General features: G+C 39.0%; 1 protein-coding gene across 1 annotated transcript in view; it reads right to left on the bottom strand.

Annotated features, from left to right (window-relative positions):
- Window positions 1-25709, bottom strand: part of cwf19l2 (CWF19 like cell cycle control factor 2) — a 61942-nt gene extending 36233 nt beyond the window's left edge. The window contains 11 exon segments of the mRNA XM_079822832.1: window positions 1824-2039; window positions 2175-2277; window positions 5109-5875; window positions 7795-7910; window positions 9388-9481; window positions 10043-10162; window positions 14865-14975; window positions 15135-15236; window positions 15239-15259; window positions 17593-17703; window positions 25605-25709. Coding sequence (XP_079678958.1) covers window positions 1824-2039; window positions 2175-2277; window positions 5109-5875; window positions 7795-7910; window positions 9388-9481; window positions 10043-10162; window positions 14865-14975; window positions 15135-15236; window positions 15239-15259; window positions 17593-17703; window positions 25605-25697 — 1854 coding nt within the window. The 5' untranslated portion in view covers window positions 25698-25709.
- Between the last annotated feature and the right edge of the window lie 1122 nt (window positions 25710-26831).

Genomic DNA, 26831 nt, shown 5'->3' with positions numbered 1-26831 from the left:
TGTTCTTGCAAAACTGAACATGGCAAAATAATCGTTTTTTCTCGATTGTACTATTTTGGTGATCGTTGGGAGCCAAAATCGAAATCGAAATTCAATTAATTGCACAGCCCTAAGTCAGAAATGACAAGGAGGCGCTTCACGCATTACAAAGTCAATGGAGAGCGTTGGATTTTTGTATATATTTTTTATATTTCTGTGAGTTTAGATATGTTTAAGGTCTACATTATCTGTCTTACTAAGGAGGACTCCTATTTTGAAGGGTATTATAGTCTACGTGTAGTGAAAGGGAGAGCTCGCACTCGCAGTTTATCTGAGCTGTTTTCAGATACAAAGTTTACAGTTTATTAGCACCCCTGAAAAGGCATACGGTCTGTATATGTTTGTTTACTGTTAGTAGTTGTATGAGTGTTTTTGTGTAATTTGCTGTGTATGTTAATGATAATGCAACGGAGAGAGAGAGTTTGTGAATGAGACGTTAATGCGCAATTCTGCTTTGTTTGTTCAACTCTTACGTTGATTTTTTTTTAGTGAAAAACGATGTAATAAACTTCATAAACCATCAGTAAAGTTCAGTAAAGTCATCGTGTCACTGCAGCTGCCATTAGAGGCTGCGGTTGCTAGACGCACGCTTAAAGGGTTAGTTCACCCAAAAATTAAAATTCTATCATTAATTACTTCGCCTCATGTTGTTCGACACCCGTCAGACCTCCATTCATCTTCAGACACAAATGAAGATATTTCAGTTGAAATCTGATGCCTCTGAAAGGCCTCCATTGGCTCAATGGTACTCTTCACTCTCAAGACCCTTAAAAGCTACTTAAGACGTCGTTACAAACTCCATCTCACTACAGTGGTTCTACAATAACTTTATGAATCGGCGACAATAGTTTTTGTGCGCAAAAAAACCCTAAATAACGACTTACATAGTGATGACGATTTCAAAACAAGGCCTCATGAAGCTTCGAAGCGTTATGAATCACTGAGCCGAATGATGATTCGGATCGCGTGCCAAACTGCTGAAATTTGGCGATTCAAACCGCTGAATCGACTCACTGATTCATAACGCTTCGAAGCTTCATGAGGCTTTGTTTTGAAATCGTCATCACTATATAAGTCGTTATTTAGGTTTTTTTGCGCACAAAAACTATTGTCGCCGATTCATAAAGTTATTGTAGAGCCACTGTAGTGAGATGGACTTTGTAACGACGTCTTTAGTACCTTTTAAGGGTCTTGAGAGTGAACCGTGCCATTGAGCCAATGGAGGACTTTCAGAGGCATCAGATTTACACTAAAATATCTTAATTTCTGTTCCGAAGATGAACGGAGGTCTGACGGGTGTCGAACGACATGAGGGTGAGTAATTAATGACAGAATTTTCATTTTTGGGTGAACTAACCCTTTAAAGGAACACGGCACTTATTTTGAAAATGGGCTCATTTTCCAAATTTTCTGTAGTTACATCGTGTACGAAGACCGACGGAAAATGAAAAGTTGCAATTTTCTAGACCGATATGGCAACGACGGGCATAGTTCAAATGACTCTGTAGGCAATTGGATAGTCCTCCAACCAATCAGACCAACGATCCATCGCTTCTCTATCTGTCATCGTGTTAAACCCGCCAATAGCGCGCCAGGTGGATAAGCCAGTTTGTGATTGGTCCCCGCAAATTTGTAACAGAAGCAGGATAGAAATATATACAGGTTTCCAGCCTGAGCTGCAGGGCGAAATCAAATCTCTAACAGACCGGGCTGGGTTTACCCAGTCTACTGCAGTCTGACCGTTGCTTTAGATCTGATGTTGTGCATGTGAGTGTGTGTCTCACCGCTTTTCTCTTCCTGCGTCCTCCTCGAGGCTCCAGCGATTGCGACGGGGCATTGACAGGCCAGGCTCGTCCCGATGCGTCGGTTCTGAACAGCACCACATCCTTCTCCGAGTCTGTTGGTGCAGACGCTTGTTTGGTCTGCTCTTTTCTTTGAGCTCGGCTCTCTTTGGCTCGACGGGCAGCATCCATCTGAGCTTTCAGTTTTTCCAGCAGGGCCTGCGGTTATTCACACATTTGACAGGTTTGACATCAGCAAAACATATTTCTGTTTCTGACTAGCACACAAGAGCAGTCTCAAACACTTCCCGTTCAGACAGCATTTTCTGTCCAGGAGGATTTTGATGAGCTCACCGTGTTTCCCATGAGCTCTGCCTTGACGAGTTTGGCTCCCAGTTTATTCATCTCTTCATCCGTCAGGATCAGCTCTTCCTCCTCCTCTTCCTCACTCTCTGAACTGGAAGATCAGCAAACCCAAAGTTAACAAAAGGAAGGGTAGAAATGTCTAGAACAAATTAATTACCCTGACTTCATGACGTTTCCAATGAATCGAATACTAGATACGAATTCCTAATAATCGTGTTGATTCCCATATACAGTAAAAAAAATATGGACGTAGTGTCCGTGACGTCACTCATAGGATCCTGAAGTAGGGATGTTAACCGATGACCGTTTGACCGATGGTTGACCGTATCAACGTTAACCGATCAAAGTTGTCGGTAAAAAAAAAAAAAGTGATCTCTAAATTAGGCTATTATAGACAGTGGACTAAACGCTACTACAGTTAGCCATCTCATTCCAAAATCTTTTTGTGTGAAGTGAAAAATCCCTCACACTCAATTTTTCATAACTCGACTGTTTGTACTTAATAAACCAATAAAAACATTTGGCGCAAGGTCACAGCGTTTGGGTTTGCACGCTCACAAGGTTTGCGGTTAGAGCCAGGGCAGACGACAGTATGAAGCGTGCAAAGAAAAGTAGTGTGTGGGACCATTTCAACAAAAAGAAAGACACAGATGTAAGTTGCAACTTGTGTGATACAGTGCTTAATCAGAAGGCACACAGTGAGTTAGACCTGCCTTGGCCGGTGCGTCTTTTACGCTTTCTGAAGGTGCCTGTTTTATCCATTGGCTTTATCGTGTTGCAGTCTATTAGACAACATTCCGCATAAGATGGGCTTACATTTGGACATATATTACATCTACATTTCAGTGGTAACACATAAGGTGTTGATCTTCATCTTTCTTTATTATTGTTAGCACTACCTCGAACTAAAGCGGCGTCTCTTCGGAGCTGTCATTTTCTTAAATGAGCCGCGGCAATGTTTCAAATGAGCTTCTAACGCTAGACAAATGCCTTTATTTTCAACGCGATCACCTTGTACCCAAACCATTTCGAAACTAAGGAGCCATTTGTCCTCCGATTACAAACAAGCTCCTCGGCGCCGCGTTTGCGGGACTCATGTTTCGCGCTGTAGGGGATTTTAAAAAAGTGATGTGAGTGGAAGGCAGGCGGCGGCGCCGGGACAGTGTGTGTGTGTGAGAGCGGGAGGCAGAGCGGCAATGAGATGCGACAGAGTTGCGAAATTGCAGGTGCGGCTTGCGGCTGTTATTTCAAATAGCGCAGCATATTTTAAACTTATCGGTTAACCGGTTTCAACCGGCTAATGAGGCTCGGTGGTCGGTCAAGAAAATTTTTAGTTTTCGCCATCCCTATTCTGAAGAGCAGTTTTGAAGCGGTAGGGTCGAGCTGGCCCCGGATAACAGAAAATGGGCAAAGAGGCGGGACGTGGGCGGAGCTGAGGTGACGTGATGACTAACAGACAGTAGACAAACGGCAATCACACCTGTCACTCAAAGTGGCAACGCCCTTAATTACGCAGAACTTTAAGGCTTTATATAATGTAAACAAATGAGTTATAAAAAATTCACCCCCTCACAGTCGTCATGAAGGGCAAAATTTGCCGTATAGACCAAAACCACAATTTGTCCCAGACTGTAAACATGTGTTCTTCTGCTGTAAAGTTGGGCATTTTAACATGAGCTCAATGAGATTCTGCTCCTTCTGGAGTCTGTCTCTAGTGGCCAGTCCATGAACTGCAGTTTAAGTCACTTCCGCATTGGCTTCAAGAGAAACTGCGAGAGGTGCCACTTGGTTGATTTATACAGATTTGCTAGCAAATTACTTTTAGAACATGTTTAACCAATTCACTGAAATAGGCCAATGACACAAATTAGACATCACTATGACTTCATCTAGCATGGAGGACGTTTTACTGCGCACAACAGCAACCTGATTATATATTTGAAAGCAAATCAAAACATTACAGACTTTTCTTTGAAATTCCTTGACATTTGTAGGATTATGGCCACACGTCCACCAAAGCGTTTTTATCCTGCTGAAGTGTCTCACTGTGGGCGCTTGAGAGCGTTTTGGCAGCGGGTTTTTTTTCAGTTGAGACTCTTTGCTTGTTATGATACGGAATATCTGCGCAAGTGTTACTATATACACAATATATAGTTTGTTTCTGTACTGATTCTATATAAGAATGCCGATACAATGTAAAGTATTTGCTCTGGCTCTTGTTTTAAATGGTTTTGTTATGTTATTATACTACTTGTTTTCATCTTTTGCCGTTGTACACGCATAATGTGGCGGTTGGTCAGTATTGTATTTGTCCGCTCCTCCACTGTGATTGGACGGCAGGGTGAAAAGTGACAGTGATGAGCGCTGAGTTTTGCTCAAAGTTGTACATTCTTCAACTCTCGGCGACCAGTAAAAAAAACGCTGAGCGCTTGAGCGTGAAATACTCGCTCAGCGCCTCGTTGCGCTCATGATGTTCAAAAAACGCTCCCATTGAAAACAATTGTATACGCCAGCCAGCCGCATGAAAAAACGCTTTGGTGGACACACGGCCTATGAATTCTAGAGCACTAGAGCGTTTTTTACTGGTCGCTGATGGTACTGGTAATGTTTTTACTGGTACTACAACACAGATGTAAGATACTCTCTGTGAATGTGCAAGACTTCCGATTCAGCAGCCGGATATTGCTAAATAACTAGAATAAAATAGTGCAGTAAAGGATTTGCACAACAAACCAGTGATTAATAATAATAATTTAAACAAAAAGTTTAAAATGATGACAATAAATTAAAATAATATGGTAAGAAACACACCAGCTTTCAATTTAAAGCAGTATAACCCGGAAGCCGGGCACATTCAGTTTACTTTTATGTGACAAATAAGGTGGAAAGAGTGAACCACTTGCTCCTGTTCTTCATTCTGACCTGCTCACTGGTGTTGTTGTTTTGCTCTCTTCCTGCAGGGCGGCGCTCTTCTCTGTGTGTTTCTGCGGGGTTGGCGACGCCTTTGAGTCCTGCGCAGCACTGCTCTTCCTCCAGGCAGCTACAGCCCCACTACCACCACCACCATCACCATCATCAGCGGGTTTTCTGAATCCTGCACTCTGATTGGATGAAGAGCCCACCCTCCTCAGCCCCCGCCCTCCGCTCGTATCCTCATCGGCATCTGAGGGTTTGAGGAACTTGTCCCTGAGGCTGGAGAGAGAGGAAGTGCTGCGTCTCTGAGACTGCGGATCCTCATCTCGATCGTGTTCATCACGGCCTCGAGAGCTCCTCTCAAAGTCTTGCTCTCTTTCTCTCTCAGCAGGTGGAGATCGGTTTTGTCGTCCTCTCTCCCTCCCTTCTTCTCTATCTTCTCTCCTCCATCTCTTTGTCCCGTCTTCCCTATCATCTCTCATCCATCTCTCCATCCCGTCTTCCCCGTCATCTTTCCTCGATCTCTCCGTCCCGTCTTCCCTGTCATCTCTCCTCCATTTCTCCCTCTCTTCTTCTCTATCATCTCTCCTCCATCTCTCCCTCCCGTCTTCTCTATCGTCTCTCCTCCATCTCTCCCTCCCGTCTTCTCTATTGTCTCTCCTCCATCTCTCCCTCCCCTCGTTTCGGTCTCCTCTCCTCTCACCCCTCTCTCCTCTTCTCTCTCCATACGCAAGCTCTTCCGCCTCTCGCAGTCTCTTCTGGAATTCTTCCATGGACTACGGGGGAAAGAGAGAACCATCAAAACACATCTTAAGGCCAGTTTCCACCAAAAGCAGAACACATTCACTGGAGTTTAGTACGGGTCACCCCCGGTGTGAAACGGTGCATTGGAAGGCACTGATTACATTAAAAATATGCATATGGGTTTTAAAGAGTCGGCTTCCAGAAGTTAAAATACCCATGAGCTCCATATGTCAGCATCATTTCAATTAAATTAAAATTATGAGCTACACTACCCAGGAATCCTGAAGTAAAAAAACATTTTATTTATTACATTTACTACAACACACACACAAACATGAATGTCATATGAATATTATAATATTATAAGAATATATTATTTAATGAATACACGGACTAATAAACCTGCTGCCATCTGTGTCATTACTGTTAATCAAAGAACAAAAGAAACAGAAAATCACTCACTGCTCTTGACTGAGTAACTTTCATAAGGATTAATCTATATTTTATAGATACACCGATCAGGCATAACATGAAGTGAATAACACTGATGATCTCTTCATCAGCTGTTAGTGGGTGGGATATATTAGGCAGCAAGTGAACATTTTGTCCTCAAAGTTGATGTGTTAGAAGCAGGAAAAATGGGCAAGTGTGAGGATTTGAGTGAGTTTGACAAGGGCCAGATTGTGACGGCTAGACGACTGGGTCAGAGCATCTCCAAAACTGCAGCTCTTGTGGGTGTTCCTGGTCTGCAGTGGTCAGTGTCTATCAAAAGTGCCCCAAGAAAGGACCAGTGGAGACCCGGCGACAGGGTCATGGGCGGCCGAGGCTCATTGATGCTCGTGGGGAGCGAAGACTGGCCCGTGTGGGCCGATCAAACAGACGAGCTACTGGAGCTCAAACTGCTCAAGAAGTTCTGGTTCTGATAGAAAGGTGTCAGAATACACAGAGCATCTCAGTTTGTTGTGTATGGGGCGACACAGCCGCTGACCAGTGCCCATGCTGACCCCTGACCCCGCCCAAAGCACCAACAGTGGCACGTGAGCATCAGAACTGGACCACGAGCAATGGAAGAAGGTGGCCTGGTCTGATGACATCACGTGGATGGCCGGGTGTGTGTGTGTGTGGCTTACCTGGGGAACACATGGCACCAGGTGCATTATGGGAAGAAGGCGAGCCGGTGGAGGCAGTGATGCTTTGGGCAATGTTCTGCTGGGAAACCTCGGGTCCTCCATCATGTGGATGTTCCTTTGACACGCTCCACCTACCTCAGCATTGTTGAGCCCATGTCCAGCCTTTCATGGAGACGGTTTTCCCTGCTGGCTGTGGCTCTTTCAGCAGATAATGCGCCGACACAAAGCACAAATGCTTCAGGAATGAGTTTGAGGAGCACATCAACGAGTTTGAGGCGTTGACTTGGCCTCCAAATTCCCCAGATCTCAATCCAATCGAGCATCTGTGGGATGTGCGGAACAAACAAGTCCGATCCATGGAGGCCCCGCCTCACAACTTACAGGACTTAAAGGATCTGCTGCTAACATATTGGTGCCAGATACCACAGCATATCTTAAGGGGTCTAGTGGAGTTAATGCCTCGACGGGTCAGGGCTGTTTTGGCAGCAAAAGTGGGACCAACACGTGTTATGCCTGATCGGTGTATAAAAAGAAAACTATGCAGTGTTATTTTACATGCTAATTTACTTATTTGTTCTTATTGTATTACTGCGCATTTCCTTGTCTTAAATAATGTTTGAATGTATATTAGTTAGTCTAGTTTATTAGTTGGTTGTTCTTGACAATATTGCATCCTTATTGGTTGCACTGAAGATACAGCATGACCAGTTTCATGAATGAACGGCTCTTCTTCAATCGCAGGGGAAGCAACCTTACAGTGTGTTGAAGTACAGAGAGATTAGCACTGCCGTGTGTGTGTGTGTGTGTGTGTGTGTGCTCACCCCGTATCTCTCCGCCACCACGCTCTCCACACTGCGCTGCTCTCTGTCGGCCTGCTCTTTCATCCTCTGATAGGACTTCCTGAGCCAGCTCACCCCTCCATCATTCACCACTCCAGCTGAGGCAGAGAGAAATCTGTGTAAAACATCTGTGAAATAAACACTTCCCGCTCGGCGTGCACAGAGCACAGATAAGAGCGACTGCACTGTCAGCTTATAGTCAACATGAAACGCTCCATTCTAATAACGTGACAAATTTCTGAATGAAACAGTGCATTGACATGACAAGAAGATGATGCAGGGAATCAATCATGAAAAATGAAAGAGGGCGAGAGCAGCTGGTCGGCTTTAAACTCTCTCTCCAAGAGTCACAGCCAACAAAGCTTTTAGCAACTCGGGTTATATTATTAGTTTCACATAGTGCAGTTTTAACTTGAAGTTTGGTCCAAATTGCAGCTTGTTTGTCCAAAAACAGATCTCTTACAAATCAAAAGGTTATCTGATCGACAGGGTTATTAGCGTTACAAAATAATATGAAATAATACAGAAAAAAGTTAACTAAACGAAAATGTTATATGTTGCCTTGGCAATAAATTAAGTTTAAGCACTAAAATGATTCAATGGAAATAAATTAAAATTAAAACAGAAATAAAAATAAATTAAACCTAATTAGCAATATTAAAAAAACAACAACACAAAAGTTCATAACAAAAAAATTACTAAAAATTTAACTAAAATTACATAAAAAAAATGAATAAAAGCCAATTCAAAATATTAATACAATTATAATAAAACATAAATAAACAACACTGACATCAATGTGCCTAAACATAGTTTTCATTTTGGTTCATATTCACTCATCTACTCGCCTGTATATATTTTGCATCATCAAAAAGGTGTAAACTGAATTTAATCTTTTACTATCACTGTTTTAGTACATTAAGGCACTTTAAAAGGTGTGTTGCACTAATTATTATTTAGTATTTATGGGTAGTTAATCTGTGTTTAAAATGAAGTGGTGCAACACAACTCTATTAAAAATAAAACCCAGATCAACAAATCCTTGATTAGCGTTAAACTTTGCTTAATTTAATCCTTATTGGTGCAACTCATGGAGCCCTGGAGGGCAAAACAGCCATAGAACTGCAGTACAAGCTTATCAATTTTCCATCTTAAAAACAAAAAGATGTGAACAAGATGCAAGTTTTGGGCACTTATGATCCATTTACAGCACCTGCCACAGTACTTCAATCACTAAAAACTGTGTGACGTTGTTAAAACGCTTGGTGAGTTGCACCAATAAGGATTAAATTAAGCAAAGTTTAACGCTGTATATGGTGACAAGTCCATTATATGGAGAAAAATCCTGGAATGTTTTCCTCAAAAAACGTAGTTTCTTTTCGACGGAAGAAAGAAACACATGAACATCTTGGATGAGATCGGGGAAATGTTCATTTTGTAGTGAACTAATCCTTTAAATTAAAGTGTTACCAAGCATTTTCATGTCAGTTTCTGCCTTTTAAAAAAATCCTGATTTCCTCACTTTTGATGTAAGGGACAATCCATGGCATTTTGGATCAAATCTAATCAAAATACCTCTTTTAACCGCAGTACTGGAGGTGTCCTGTGGGGGCAGACCACTTCCTCCATCCTTCCAGTAAGGGTTCAACTCTAACTTGTGAAGACCAGCCTGAGAGACAGGGAGACACGAGAAACACACACAATCATAAATGTGTCTAGAGCATCAAATCATCATATTAGAGTGATTTCTGAAGGATCATGTGACACTGAAGACTGGAGTAATGATGCTGAAAATACAGCTTTGATCACAGGAATAAATTACACTTTACTATATATTCAGATATGATAATGAGCACTCTGACCAATCACAACAGACTGGGCCGTCTGTCCAATCAGAGCAGCTCTCAGAAAGGCGGGGTTTAGAGAGACTGAATCTTTGAATGAACCGTTTCAGACACTGAGAGAAAAGAGCTGATGCTGCAGTGGAGATTATGAGAGAATTAAAGTGTTTTACGACCTTGGATGTATGGAAACCTGTTGTAGGAGAGGCCAAAACAACATTATGAGCCTTTAAAATAGCATAATAGGGCTATTTTAATTAAACATTACTTTTGAACATTACTGTAAAGGTGGATCTTCACCGAATAATAAAAACGAATGTGTCAGTTTTGAGTGCCCCGAATAGCATTGATGTCACACAGTGTTGTCTGAAGACACAAACGTCGCTCACCTGTTCAATAGACTTGGCTTTCTCCCTCTCCGCCTCTTTCTCTGCTTCTTTCTGCGCTCGTTTCTCCGCCACGGAGGTCGTCTTCATCGCCAGGAAGTCAAAGGTCATCCATTCGTCCCTCTAGAAAAGGTCAAACAGACAAAGACTATGAAAAACTATAATGCATTTTTATGCAATAATCCAATAACCAGATGCATCTTCAAAATAAGATTCTAGCGGGTGGAAAAGCATTTGTCATGCATCAGCTCTCAGTGAAAATGAATAACTTCTTGTTGCTTTGCAAATGGCTGTCAGTGTGACGCTCCTTACGGCTCAGAGAGAGAAGAAGAGAGAGCTCTTCAATTCCAGTAATAACAGTATTGAAGTTTCCACAAGTGGCTTTACTGTGTAGGACAACAATCACCCACTCTGACACACACACACACACACACACTCCTCTTGCTCTCTCTTATAATCTCAATGTCTTTCTGAAGACTGTGATTACAGACCGCAGCAAGGACGGTCATCGGATCACGTTAAACTTCTGTATGACAAACCGCCTCCATTACTACAAACCAGCACTGGAGAACACAAGACTCGGGTACGAATACGTATAAATCTGTCCTCAGCGAAAGCCAAAAACTCATAGCACATATTTCAGAGATTTTACTCACTAGGTTTTGGGATATTGGGGATATCTAGATCCCTATAAAATGCATTAGATTTTTTTCTCCGTTGTAATTGTTTTGGGCTCCATTTTAATGGTTAAATTACATTTTAATAATCAAAAAGCATGTCTAATTAATTTAAATCATGAAATGTATACAATTTCACAACTACTTACACATTTAGGAAATATACCCTATGAAATATGTATTTTTTCCTTCTCAAATTCGGTTTTATTTTTACCAAATTCTGTGTTTTCTGGATTCCATTAATCCATTTAATTAAATGTTTAATAATCCAAAAGCATGTCTAATTAATTGAATTCATATAAACAACCGTTTATATATTTATTTATTAAAATTCTACATTTCTATGAATTTTTCTATTTTTCTAAGGCATGTTTATAAAAGCCAAATGTCCTTATTGAACCTAATTGAAAGGCCTAATCCTTGTCTAAACCTATTATTAGTGTTCGTATTATTATTAGAGTTAGTATTATTATTACATTAAGATGTAGCTAAATTAAATATAACAGTAATATATTTCCATCACAATTTCCTCAAGTTAAACCGAACTTTTATTTTGACGGGTTGCCGTGAAGAGCTTTGAGTTTCTGTGTGTTTGAGATATGACTGATGAAGAGGTGAAGGGACTCTGGAGATGAAGTTCATGTGTTCATGTGCTCATATAGTGAGACGGCAGACGCTGAAAACACCACGAGCGTCATGCGTCGTCATGCGTGCTTCAGTGTGTGTGTGTGTGTGTGTGTGTGTGGAAATCAAACAATTCCTTCAGAGACACACAGAACATGCAGGATTCATATTTAAACAGTCTTTTGCCGTTTAATATTCACAGACACTAGTCTATATCGTGATTTGATTTAAGTGTACTGACTTATTTTTATTTATGGGTCAATGACAAATAAGAAAAATATATTTTTTTTAAGATAAAAAAAATAATAACTTTAAGCAAGAGTTTTAAAATGCATTTTCATTGCCAAAAAATGTATGGTGTTGATTCATATTGGTTTTTACAGCTTTTAAGACAGCATTAATTCAATATTAAACAAGATTTCTGATTTTACCACCCAGAAAATGTCAGGTGGTGCGACCATATATTAATTAAAAATAATATACATATAAAATATACATACCGGTATGAACTATTGTAAAATGCATATCACATGGTAAATTCCCTTTTCTATGTATTGCCCTTTTAGTCCAATTCATATAAACGGACACTTTTCTGTGTTCAGAACACAATTTTCCATAATGCTGCGTTCACACCAAACGCGAATTGAGCGTCAAAATCGCGTCTAGTTTCACGCGCGAACATTTTGAATGCATTCGCGCGTCTGCAGAGAATTGGACGCGCGTAGAAATCGAGCGTTTGAAGCGAAATTGACGCGCGTTCAAGGCACTCCAGGAGAAATATGTCATAAAACACCACTCTGCCTCTTTTCATTTTCATTAAACATATATATTAAGCATTAATAGCCACACAAATGTGGTCCAGGCAACTCCTACATCATCTTCAGTACATGTATATTTAAATATCCTTAAAATATAAAGTTATTAAACTTCTCTTTGCCCTCAGTCAAAACGATTTGGCAGACAACAAATTATAGATTCATGAGAGCAAAGCTCGCCCGTTAGATCTACACAAAACGAACCACTACAGGACATCAGAGCCAGCGGCAGACGCCAGAAGGACTGGCCGAGGAAAGGCTGCCTCCGCCGGGGTTATGAGCAGTGATTGCCCGGTGATCGCCTGGATCTCACAACTCCAAAAACACAAGATTATTTTTTTTAAATAGGCGCTCTCTTTATAAATAAACCACAGATTTGAGCTTTAAAAAACTACATTCCCACCTGAAAACGTCTTAAAACTACATTTTGTGACACAATAGTACTGTTTTTAATTTATGCAGGGTTTCTCATACACGTCACTTTACCACGTGACAGCAGCGAGCAGGCTCCTGATTGGTTAAGTGGGCGCGAATTGACGGCAAAGTTCAAATTTTTCAACTCGGGCGTCAGACGCGAATTCGCTTCAAACGCGTGAATGCACAAAAGCACCATTCGCGTGTAACGCGCGTATCGCTCAATTCGCGTCCAATTCGCGCCATTCGCGCGAACTGGACGCGCGAATGAAGCGGATTCGCGTCCTTCGCGCCGCGCGTAACGCGCGTAACGCGCCTTCCGCGCTGCGGGACCTCCAGACGCGCGTCAACGCGCCTTTCCATTGACTTAACATTGAAATCACTCGCGCCTGACGCTCAATTCGCGTTTGGTGTGAACGCAGCATAAGGATAATTTTTTATTATTATATATATATATATATATAAAATGGTTTACATTTATATTTCTTACTTAATTTTGCAATTGCAGTGGGAATTGATACTTATAAATGTAAATTTGCTGGTCGCACCACCTGACATTTTAGGTCTTTAATAAAAAAAAAAGAACTAAGTCAATTGGATTTAAAAATAAATGTAAAGAGTATCTTATAAAGGAAATATTGTAGATCAATTTGATATGTGACATGTATTTATAGTTTTGTTTTTTAGGAAAATAATGAATTCGGACACATTGTCATTGACCCTTATTCATCAAATTTTTTTTACAAATTCCATTAAATTATGCGTTATACAGTAAATTCTGTTTATGGATTGGTCTTTTACAACTGTGGCTTGTCAAACTGTACAAGCCTGATCCCCGCTGTGAGCCATGTCACACTGCAGGATCTCAGCTGTCATTAACGTCAGACCGTACGCCGGTCAAGAGATTTACATCAGCAATCCGTGACATGTTTGGTGACTGTGAGCTGCAATGCACTCAGGATTGAAATGGTGGCTAGAAAACAAAAACAATATCTAGTGTTCATTTTGATCATGGCTTTTCTTCAAATGAAAACTGGAAAAAAGACCCGTGTGTGTGTGTGTGTGTGTGTGTGGAGCAAGTGCTGGTTTGTTATCGTCTCACTAACTGTGTCATCAGGTTTGGCGCTCCTACTGGTTTTTGATTTGACGGTTGTCGTAAGAGAAGTCGCACTGCAGGACTGTGCCTTACATCTTCTGACACTGCTTTTTTGTTCGAGGTGAAATCTGATCTGGTCATTAAAGGGTAACTAAACCCCTGCTCAGAGCTTAACTCCACCCACTGGCAATTTTCAAAAAATGCTGGAAAAGTGGGCAGAGCCCGGCGGACACAGAGGGGACGAACCGAGGGCGGGGCTGAGCGGAGGGCGTGCACCTGAGACCCGCAGTGACGGATTGACTGACAGCTGTCAGACTCGCGAGTCGCAAAGATGGAGAATGACTGGAGTGACGCCAGCTTTGCAACAGAGCGGTCATTTCTCCTACCTTCACCTTAAGTGGAGGAGGGTGGATTGTCTGTAGACATAAACCCGGAGCCTTATCAATGCGAGCCGCTGCTCAAACTGCGTTAACTCCCGATGCCGACGATGCAAGTGAAGCAGCCGCGCAAGAGAACCGACCTAATCTATCTGCGTCCGTGGCAACCACTTGCGTGTCAGGGTTTGAAAGCGCGTCTCATGTATGAAAATTATCTGTACACATGACGGGCGGCAATAAAATCGCAAGAAAAGCCTGACGTGTACTGACAACTGCATTATTTAACCGTATTTTCTTCAATACAATGTTAAAGCAAGAGTCAAGTCAGTTTCATTCATAATGTTTCTACTTCATGTAATATGACAGTTCATACTGGAGTGAAGCCGTTCTCCTCATGTGATTGGGGAAAACACTTCTGAGGGCGTGGTGAGCTCGCGCTAGGGGCGCGGATAGTGAGCCGTTGGAAGTACCATCCTACGTCACGATGTACCACAACGTCCAATAGGAAAATTCAACTGCAGTAGCCACCGTTCAACCTTAAGAGGGCAGCACTTTGGCGGTTTTACACCATATTTTATAGAATTAAAACACTTTATACTCAAATGTCAAAACATTTACTCGAATCAATGAACAGCATTAATAAAGCCCCAGTATTACAGATCATTAACTAAAAAAAGTTGGTTTAGGGTTTAGTTACCCTTTAATCGGCTGTCTAATATCAAAGACTTCAGATTTCAGGATCAGAGGAATCTTTTAGGATTCACAAACTTTGTCCGAATCGCGTGTGAACGCGGCTTAGGCAACAGTAGAGTAGGATCTCACTTGGTTAGTTTTGGCCACGGTAGATGTGGGTGTGGCTTCAGGCTCCGCCTTCCATGCCTTGTCTCCGCCCCCTGAAGGAAACTGGGCCTCCACCCACTCGCCCTCCGAGTCCTGAAAACAAATAAGGATCAACACAGGAAAGAAATGATTTTGTACGCTACCACAACTTGCAAACGCAATCAAAATATACTGCAACGTTTTAGTCATGTGACCTGAAAAAACTGCTCAACACAGGATTAAATGTGGCAAAAGTAATGTTAAAGCTCATACTTCAGAGCTGTCACAAGATGCGTCTCCCTCTGCATTTTTCTCTTTCTTGGCTTTCTTCTTCTTCTCTTTCTTACTCTTTTTGGCTTTCTTTTCCTTTTTCTTTTCTTGTTTTTCACTGCATGCTCCTGTGTGGAGACAAACGAGAGAGAGAGAGAGAGAGAGAGAGAGAGAGAGAGAGAGAGAGACAGAGACAGAGAGAGACAGAGACAGAGAGAGAGAGAGAGAGAGAGAGAGAGAGAGAGAGAGAGAGAGAGAGAGAGAGAGAGAGAGAGAGAGAGAGAGAGAGAGAGAGAGAGAGAGAGAGAGAGAGAGAGAGAGAGAGAGAGAGAGAGAGAGAGAGAGAGACTAAATGCACAATCTCACCATGTATTGGTAAAGACAACATGAAGCTTCTTTCATAGCATTTTAACTTCCACAAAATGATACGTTATGATCCAGAATTTGATTGGATTGTGAAATTTAGAGAGAACGACCAGTGAGCTCCTACCCCGCTCACACACTCTCTGTCTTCAAAATAAGCATTCTTAGCTTTCTAATGTTTCACATATTACGTTAATCAAAATCAAAAGGTCGGAAGACCGAATCCATGTTGCATGTGGCGCTATCAGACGATGTTTTCCTTTAATTACCGCTGGGTGTGAAATGCGCTCAAAAAACATTGACTGATTCTCTGACCAGCTGACATAAAGCACACTTTAAATAAACAGGAAACAAATCCTATCCGGTTATGAAGTGTTTTCTGTGTGTTGACAAATCTTTCGCGATGTTCTAAAGACGGGATTCACACACAACGCGTCTGATAATGTCCGATTCGCCACCTAATGACTCCTTTGAACCGAATCATTTTAACGACTGGTTAGAACCGATCTGTCCAACACTGAACTCACGAATCATTTACTCAGAACATCTGAAATGAGAACACAAGTGTGCTTACCCAATTTAGCAAGAGTGGGTGTAAGAATTATTTTTAATTATCAACAGTCTTTCAGCTTATTTATGTGGACAATGTGTAGTAAAATAAATAGCCTAAAATCATTTAGTTTAGACTGGAGTGAGGTGAACCCAGAACTAATTATTTGTTGTTAGCTAGCTGATTGTATATGGCAGAAAATTGTATATGGCAGAAAATTAGGCTATTTGTTCATTTTTTTTATACTATTTTTTAATATTGATATGATTACCAAAACAATTATCAGTAAATAGTGTAAAAATTAGGAACAAAAACAAACATCAAGGTATCAAAATAAGATAAGCAAAAGTTACAAACTTTCTTTGAATTTATTTCAAATTTATTGTCAGTATTGCGCTTGCAGATCAAGTGGGTAGGGTTTGTTTTTTTTTACCGTGCGTGTGTGTGTGTGTGTATGGATGACCATGTCTGTCAGCCACCACCGAAGACCATTTTTGACCCAGGAAAAACCCTGTTACTCCCTTAAAAAGTAACTAAATGAGTTACTTAGTTACTTTTTTAAGAAAAGTAATGCGTTGTGCTACTTTTGCGTTACTTTTTCTCACCTGGGCTGGGCTTGTTTTTGTTTTTAACAAAAAAGTTATATTTTTGTGCAACGGTAAAGACCTCTTCATCCCAAAATTTAAATAATAAGTGCAAATAAATGCAAATTGACGCATGGACAGTAGAGGGCGCAGCTCTGCTGCCATCTGGATAATGGTAGAATAGGATGCAGGAGAAAAAAGTGTTACCAATAAAAACAAAAAATCTGGTAATTTTCATCATCAAAGGTAGGTAAATTAAATATAAAAGGTAGATTAAATACATAAAAATTGTTGTTTTATTTAACATTTAATTATTGGAGGTTTGCATAGTAAAAAGTAACTCAGATATTTTGTTGTAAATTTGAAAAGTAATGCGTTACTTTACTAGTTACTTGGAAAAAGTCATATTATTACGTAACTCAAGTTATTTGTAATGCGTTACCCCCAACACTGTATATGATATTATAATATTGCTATTAAAAATGTAAGTGTCAGTATTAAGCTATGTTAAGAAATTAATACTTTAAGGTATTAAAGGATGCATTAAATTGATCAAAAGTGACAGCAAAAGCATTTATAATATTACAAAAAAAACGCTTATTCAAATAAACGCTGTATAAAGTTCATCAAAGAATCCTGAGAAATAAAATGCATCCGTTTCTACAAAAATATGAACTGTTTTCAACATTGATAATAATCATAACTGTTTCTTGAGCATCAGATCCTCATATGAGAATGATTTCTGAAGGATCATGTGACACTGAAGACTGGAGTAATGATGATAAATTCAATATATTCCCACAAACCAGTTTTTGAAATAGTAATAATATTTCAGTTTTTACCGTATTTAGACTCTTTCTAAAACATGTTTTAAAAATCTTACCAACCTGAAGTTATTTTATGAATCATCCCCAACAACAAAAAACTAAATTTCTTGTCATGTTTAATGAGTTTGACCTCTGACCTGGCCAATCTGCTGCAGTCGCAGGTCAACATCCGGAAGCATCCATGTGTCTTCACCCCTGGCCTTCCTCTCGGCCTTCCTCTTCTCCTCTCTCTCATACTTCTCTTTAGCCTAGTGAGAGAGAACCAAACAGAGATGGTGATTTCAGAAAGGAGATTAAGGACTACACACTGTTTAAATTCTGATTACATATTTGTCTGCGGCCTCCGTCCGCTACACATGCGCCGGGTGATAAAGGTTTCTCAGGTTGTGTCCTGTTGTAATGTGTGCACAGAGAAAACCTAACACAGATGGCAGAGTGCGATGCCACCAATCATGATTTTACACGGCCGATTCGGATACCGTTTTTTCTTTCTTTGCTTAAGCTCATTTATTTGTTGTTTATTTGCTCTAGCTAGCCTTAAATTAGCCTTGAAATTAGAGGCAACCACTGCATTTTAATCACGATCCAAACAAAGATGCTACAGGCATCTAACATGAGCAGTGGTTTTTAGGGCTGGGTATTGACACCAATTTCACGATTCGATTTAGATTCGATTCGTTTCGATTCAATTCAATGTCGATTATTTTGGATATGTTTCAGGTATAATACATGGAAAATTTTCTCAAGGAAAACTAATTTCTGAACTAATGTTGTAAACTATGGGAGTCAGTTGATACTACATTAGCCTACTAATATTGAAGGTACAAATTAACAGATTTGTATACAAACACTTAAATGACACTAAATTATGTTTTTTTATTGATATATATATAATAATGTTATAATATTAACTTTACAATTACATAATCATATTTCTACTCCAATTAGGTTTTTGAAATATAATCATTTAAATGGTGGCTGCATAAAAACTTGCCAGATTTATTCATAGGCCTACATATGCATTAAATATTGAAGAACATTGACAATGAATATCCTATGTAATGTGGTGCATATAATTAGCAAAAGGCTTCTCTCTAGAGTTAATTTTTCTAGCGGACTAACGAGTTTATGGACTCTGGATATGGTTTTTCTGAGGAAAATGTGACGTTACGTGACATTGTTTACAAACCGTTTTACGTCTTTCTGTGGTTGAAACACTGATTGAGCGATTCTATGTGACATGATATGGATTTCGGTAAGTTGTCCTGCTTCTTTTAACACACTTTCAGAAGCTCATTCGTGTTTATTTCGTGCTGTTACTGGTATAAGGCAGAAGAGAAGATCTGTTCATGTTTGAGCTGCGGCAGAGCGATCTCACGCCACAGCGGTATTTATGTTTTTGAATTTCGTCAAAAAATAGACGTAATTTGAAATCTAAGACTTTGTTTCATTTCAATAGTAATAAAGCACAAAGATTACTGTGATTTATTGGATGGGAGGTGCGCAACAATGTTTATTTCATTTATAACTGAAAACAGGATGACTAATCGATTCTTGGGATTTAAGAATCGACATTGTTTTGTAAAAGTGAGAATCGATTAAAATTGAGAAATACATATTTTTTACCCAGCCCTAGTGGTTTTGGATTTAAAGGTGGGGTAAGTGGCATTTCAAAACTGCTTTAGTAAAGGGTCTCGGGCCGAGTGCCAAAACAAACGTATAGCCAATCAGCAGTAAAGGGCGTGTCTGCTAATAACAGGGAGAAGAGAGCACTCAGTGCACGTTAGGGCTGTACGATTTGGGGAAAATATCCAATTGCGATTATTCTGGATAAAATTGCGATTGCGATTTAAAATGCGATTACTATTATTTTTTTATTTTTACAAATGAAAAGTGTGTAGATAACATTTTGTGTTTATAAATTAATATGGCTAATAATAATTATGATTATTATTATTGCTCAGTAAAAATAAGAAATATTACTATTACAATAACATTTTCATTATTAAAAATTTTAAATAGCATTTAAAGGGTTAGTTCACCCAAAAATGAAAATTCTGTCATTAATTACTTACCCTCATGTCGTTCGACACCTGCCAGACCTCCGTTCATCTTCAGAACAGAAATGAAGATATTTTAGTTGAAATCTGAAAGGCCTCCATTTGCACAATGGCACTTTACACTCTCAAGACCCTTAAAAGGCACTAAAGACGTCGTTACAAAGTCCATCTCACTACAGTGGTTCTACAATAACTTTATGAATCGGCGACAATAGTTTTTGTGCGCAAAAAAACCCTAAATAACGACTTACATAGTGATGACGATTTCAAAACACGGCCTCATGAAGCTTGGAAGCGTTATGAATCAGTGAGTCGATTCAGCGGTTTGGATCGGCAAATTTCAGCAGTTTGACACGCGATCCGAATCATGATTCGGCTCAGTGATTCATAACGCTTCCAAGCTTCATGAGGCCGTGTTTTGAAATCGTCATCACTATATAAGTCGTTATTTAGGGGGTTTTTTGCGCACCAAAACTATTGTCGCCGATTCATAAAGTTATTGTAGAGCCACTGTAGTGAGATGGACTTTGTAACGACGTCTTTAGTACCTTTTAAGGGTCTTGAGAGTGTAAAGTGCCATTGAGCCAATGGAGGCCTTTCAGAGCATCAGATTTACACTAAAATATCTTCATTTGTGTCTGAAGATGAACGGAGGTCTGACGGGTGTCGAACGACATGAGGGTAAGTCATTAATGACAGAATTTTCATTTTTGGGTGAACTAAGCCTTTAAGGGAAAAGCGCATTCAAAAAGTGTAAAAACTAGCACGGCCAAGTTCACGTGCGCATTCGCGTCCTTTTATGCTGACGCAAGTAGTTACACTGATTAATCTAATATAGGGTGCGATTGGTTGAGTTTATTAACCTGCTAGCAAAGCTATGTAGGGTGCTGCTTATTTACAGTTTCAGTTCAATTACAATGATATGACATATGAAAACATCAAAAAACAAAATAACCATTTATGCATCATAATCTAGCAGTTATTTTTTCTAGTCATATGTTCATGTTTTCATAGACATGTGATGTTTGTATTTGTCAACATGAATTTTCGTAACACTCTTAAAATGGTTTCATATCTCCATAACGGAGACGCCCCGCCCCCCACACGAGCCCCACCCCCAATTACTCGAGTACTCGTTTTTGAGACCTATCGATGATCGAAATGAGAAATTGACAGAAATTCCCATCCCTAGATTAGACATGTTTATTGCTCATGGTTAGTTCATGTTAGTTAATGCATTAACTAACGTTAACAAATGGGACCTTACCGCTGGAAGTGTTACCAATGATTTTTTTAAGTTTTAGTTAACAGAAAATAAGGAAATAATGTTGAATTACATGGCAGCAACTTTTTAAAGCACAGGAAATAAATCAAATGGAAGTAAACAGAAGAGCTGCCCGTGTGTGTTATCAGGTGGGGACAGAGTTTCCCAGTGTTTATATTCATCAGACATCAGGAGGAACAACACCAACCCTGACATTACAGAGAGACAAAGCTCTAATAGGGTTTCACCTGCTCTTCTAATCAGGTGAAACTCCAACATCTCTCCTCAGTAACAGTTGGGCTAGCACCAACCGTGATGATTGACTGACGACGTTCAACTCGCACTCATTATCCTCAAAATCTGTTGTTTCTCTTGACACACTCACTAATTTGTGTGTTTTTATTCTGTTTCTTCTTTCTTTTTCAGGACTGCTGCTTCTCTCTCGTCATCTCTCCCGCTAAGCTCCGATCATAGGGCGGGGCTAACTCTACGCTCTCCTTATTCAGTCCCTCCAGAAAAACGCGATTATGCGATCGCATGATTTAATGCATAATCAGCCAAAGTCCGCATATTTATGCGGGGGCCGCATTTTATCAAATACGCGCTACTTTCACCGCATAAATTGCCTAAATATGCGGGGCTAGCATGATTTCATAATCCCCGCATTTTCGTTGCAAAAAAGTCATATATATTAGCAGAAAGTTGAAAAATGTTAATTTACTTCACACAAGAGCCGCCATTTCCCCCTATTGCCATGGGAACGTTTTGAAGTGACGTAATTACCCGACGCGAACGTCAGCGAAAAGCTGCAAACCCCGTGGAGAAACCATAGATATCGGTGAAACCATGATGAAGCACGCAAACTCCCATTTGCCAACAAAAATAACACCAAAAGACCACGCAAAGCAGTTTCCCGATGTGTTGACCGATTTCAAAAAACAGCATCATGAAGCTTCGAAGCGTTATGAATCAGTGAGTCGATCCAGCGGTTTGGAGCGTTATGAATCAGTGAGTCGATTCAACGGTTTGGAGCGTTATGAATCAGTGAGTCGATTCAACGGTTTGGAGCGTTATGAATCAGTGAGTCGATTCAGCGGTTCTGAGCGTTATGAATCAGTGAGTCGATTCAGCGGTTCTGAGCGTTATGAATCAGTGAGTCGATTCAGCGGTTCTGCGCATTATGAATCAGTGAGTCGATTCAGCGGTTCTGAGCGTTATAAATCAGTGAGTTGATTCAGCGGTTCTGAGCGTTATGAATCAGTGAGTCGATTCAGCGGTTCTGAGCGTTATGAATCAGTGAGTCGATTCAGCGGTTTGGATCGCCAAAGTCACATGTTTTAGCAGTTTGACAAGCGATCCGAATCATGAATCGACTCGCTGATTCATAACGCTTCAAACCGCTGAATCGACTCACTGATTCATAACGCTTCGAAGCTTCATGATGCTGTGTTTTGAAATCGTCATCACTATATAAGTCGTTATTTATGTTTTTTTTGCGCACAAAAACTATTCTGGTCGCTTCATAAAGTTATTGTAGAACCACTGTAGTGAGATGGACTTTGTAACGACGTCTTTAGTAGCTTTTATGGGTCTTGAGAGTGTAAAGTGTATTGTGCCAATGGAGGCCTTTCAGTGGCATCAGATTTACACTAAAATATCTTCATTTGTGTCTGAAGATGAACGGAGGTCTGACGGGTGTCGAACGACATGAGGGGAAGTCATTAATGACAGAATTTTCATTTTTGGGTGAACTAACCCTTTAAGAGATTGGACTTTCTGCATTGGAAGCACTCAAATGTCTGTTTTGTATAGCTACCTCTGTAAAACAGGAAGTTATTTATTCATTTTTTCAGAAGTTGTAGCATATTCCTTTTGTAAAGCTACAGAACTTGTTTGACTCAATGTTTTGTAAATTTGAGCCATTATTAAGGTCTTCAATAAAACAAGATGAGAACTTAAATATCCCCGGCACTTTCTGTGATGTAGTGCTTTTTTTCTCTTTTTCATCAAACCGCAGTTTTTGCAAGTTCCCGCAATTTTATCGCATAAAATTGCATAAATATCCCGCATTTTCCATCACATTTTTTTAAGAAAACGTGCCGCATAATCAAGGATTTCTGCCTGCAACAATCACTAAAAAAAGCCTTTTCTGGAAGGACTGCTTATTGGTCCAATCTGCACTTTGTTTTATTTAAACATCAACTTTTCAAATGAATTTTATTTCTTTTTTAAATGTATGCATTCTCTATTTCTCAAATGCTATTAAAATAAAGTACTGACTTTACATATTCACAAGTGATATAGTTTTTATTCCCTTTTCTACTTTACATTAACAGGGCTCTGGGTTACAGAAGCATTGCATTTTCAGGTGATGGCAAACTTAAAAGTGATGCATACCTTTTTTTTTACATTAAAATGATTACAGAAATAGTTCACCAAAAAAAAAAAAAATCTGTCCGTATTTACATATTTGAAAGACTTTCTTAAAATCAGAGAGCATCAGAACGTATACTGTAAAGAGGAGAACCCTTTTGTTGAAAGCCCTTCTTCTACTTTTGAACCCTTTCATAACAGCTTATATCGTTTAACATAAATTGCAAAAATTGCCAATATGTTGATTATTAATTTAACATAATTTGGACTTCTGGATGACTGTGTTCATCAGCTAAAATAATAAACATGTCTGTAAATGCACTATGGACTGATAGCGCCCCCTGGAGGACCAGCTCAGAACTAACTACTAACATATCAGGGGGGAAAGTCATAGATTTAAGAGTTTTGTTCCTATAGTGCAATGTTTCTCAAACGTTTTCTACCATTCCCCACTTTGGAGGTAGGCAAGGGTTCCGAGCCCCACATAATTGGCCTCCATTCAATTCATGAATTGGTATTTGAATTGACTCCGCCCCACAGGAAGTTGCATTGGAATGACAGGAAGTGGAATTAAACTCATGGCAATTCAAAGAAATCCCACACAGTCACACAACCGAACGAATGTGGTTTGGATTCCTTATTATCGATGCAAAGCAATTTCCTTTTAATTTGATAAGTAACTAATTGAATTACACATTTTCAACTAAATACAATGTAATTTAATAACAATTTCATTACACGTAACTAGTCACTCCTCAACCCTGCGTACATGTTGTTCTAAAATATAGATAATGATCCAATTCTTGAAATAAATGACCCCCTCAATGCTGGTGAATTAGTTTTGTTCCAATGTTATTTTCATTTCAAAGTAATCAAATTACACAAAGTCGTTGTAAATGCAGTTCTCATTCATTCCTATGCAAAACTCACTGAGTAACACGGTTGCGTCTAATTCTCAATTTGGTTAAGTCTGACGTCCAAACGCGCTCTCATACCACAAGAAAAACAACAAATGGTGCTAATATACACACACATTGTGGTGTAATACTACAAAAAAATATATATCATAATACCAATTTATCTCTATACCAAAAATCCAGATGGCCAGACAGTGATTCATCTTTTATAAATCGTTAAAATATTAATGTCTGTGACGCTGTGAGCACGGATACTGTTGTGTAGACTGTAAGTATTTAAAATGTTTAACTTTTAAAAATGTTTAACATGAATAAATAGCGCTCATAAACAGCCGTCGATGGCATTCTCAAGTGAAACATTTCCTGTTAATATAATCTGACAAGTAGTTTAAACTAATATCATTTATGGAATATGTAATGCAATCATATCTGACATATACTGAAAAGCTTCATTGATAAACACTTCACTTAAAATATGTATATGAATGTCTTTAAATTGTATTTCTGCTTCCTTTAATTCAAATTCGAAATGTAATTCTAGATCCTGTTTTTGAAATCAATTCAAATTCATGTATTGTGCACAAGCCTGCAACTAAATAGTAATAAACTAGGCTTTAAGTTTAACTGTTAAAATGTATTTTATTTCACATTTTAACCCTTTAATGCGTACGTTTAAAATATTCTCTATTCAAACGCCTGCTTTATAATACATTTAATTCTCTTTCTTTGTAGGTTTTACATTCATACATGTAAATTCTCGAATTGTAAACATATTTTTGTAGTATTCTTACAAGAGATAAAACATTATTTACTTACAATTTCACTCTCACTTAACAAAATAAGCTCTCAGAACATGTACAGTTTGCACGGCCTACCAACTTTTCACTGTACTCAAAGTGTACTTGTTATTAATTTGTGTAATGCCCTCTTCTTTCCTTTTATTTTATTTGCTATTTGGTTCTACTTTGAGCTATGGTATTGGCTATTCATGTTTGTTTTTTCCCCTCTATTAATGTTATTCGTAATTATTGGTATTTTCTCATTTTGTTGTGCCATTGTGCAAACTGAGTGTTCAAAGAAAGCATTAAAAAAGTTTGATAAGCAAAGAACCAAAAACGCATTTTCAATATTATTTGGTAATTATGAAATATTTTTGGGGCTTAGCCATCTTTTTTTAAAACGAATGACTTTAATATTATTTCTGAAATTACTAAAAGTGCTTACTAAATTAAATAAATATATAATAATTATGTATGAATGAATTTCACGGCATCTACTAGTAGATGTACATAATTCATGCAGCAAAATATTGACAAATATGATTCATAAATGAGCTCAGATGTTAAAATGATCATTTATGAAACCAGCTTTAAGACATTTGGACAAAAAACATGGTATACAAAGACATACATTCAAAATAAAACGTAAGATGAATGTAAACAGATCAGTTAAAAACAACAATCCTGACCGTTTTCAAGTCTAAATCCGACTGAACCAATCATTAGATGTTAGTTTAAAGTGTTTATTTGCTTTACCTGTTGTAAAACGTGCTCTCGTTCTTCTCTTTTGGACTCTTTTCTAGATTTAATGCTGTTTACGCTCTCAAAACTCACACCGTTCGCTGCCATGATGCTGCCGCAAACACGTTCTCCACTACTGTCGTAAACATCTACCGTAATGCGACAGGTGCGACTCGCTTGTTTCCCTCCAGGGGGCGCCGCCACTGATTTCTCAAACCCTGTGGGCGTGCATTAAATATCAGGACGTTTTTAGACATTTTAGTATAATCATTTAAATACAACGGTTGAGAACTGTGTGAGATACAAACACAAATCCATGTATTCTTAAAACGCTTTAATAATAAAAAAAAATCCGGCGTATTACGGTAGGTTTTTACGACAGTGGAGAGCATTAGCATTATGTGATTTTAAATCGCTAAAGGCACAACATCGGAACGGGAGACGACAGAGAGAACAACTGTAATACTATAAAAGGTAAAACAAATAAACACTTTAAAAGAACATTAATTATATCTGCGTGTCTTCATCTGTTTTCATACAACATCTCAGCTCTATGCAACATTTATCAGAATCAGCTTAATTAATTATATACGTGTAAATTGAGCCTTTTTGGGTTAATATCATGAAATTAATTGACTCATTTATTATTATGATTTATGCGGGACTGTGTTCGCTTTTAATAATCATCAGCATCATAAATCATGACTAATAGTATCACTTTTTAAATCTGTTGTGTTAAAATATTTGCATGTAAAGTGTATTATAGACATCATATATTATTTATTATGTGGATTTAAGCCAAATGGAGAAACAAAAAAACGGAGAAACTAAGACAATAATGCAAGGACTGTAATAAAATTGGAAAATGAAAGACTTGTGTATTAACTTGTGTTATTTTTGACTTTTTGCCAGACAAGATCATACCTCAACTGTCAAGCGAGGAACAAACAAGCAGGTGTAACAAGTTAAATATATGTACTATGTATACTATAGTAAAGACAGAGTTTGTCGATGAGGAGATTGAAGACATGAGTGATCCAGAATCATCCAGAATGAAACATGAAGAGCCTGAGGAACAAACAGGTTGGCGTCCATTCTTGATTCTTAATTATTGACGGTGGAGGAACATTAAGGTCACAAAGCATCAGTTCTTCATTTGGTGGCTGTATTTAGATAATCATAGGCATGTTTTTGTAAAGATGAAATTTCTCTCACCCTCAAGTTCTAAACCTGCATGAGTTT

The sequence above is a fragment of the Gobio gobio genome (assembly GCF_949357685.1).
Source record: "Gobio gobio genome assembly, chromosome: 8".
Classification (NCBI taxonomy): domain Eukaryota; kingdom Metazoa; phylum Chordata; class Actinopteri; order Cypriniformes; family Gobionidae; genus Gobio; species Gobio gobio.
Note: the sequence above shows the minus strand (reverse complement) of the source record. Positions and strands in the feature narration are given on the sequence as shown.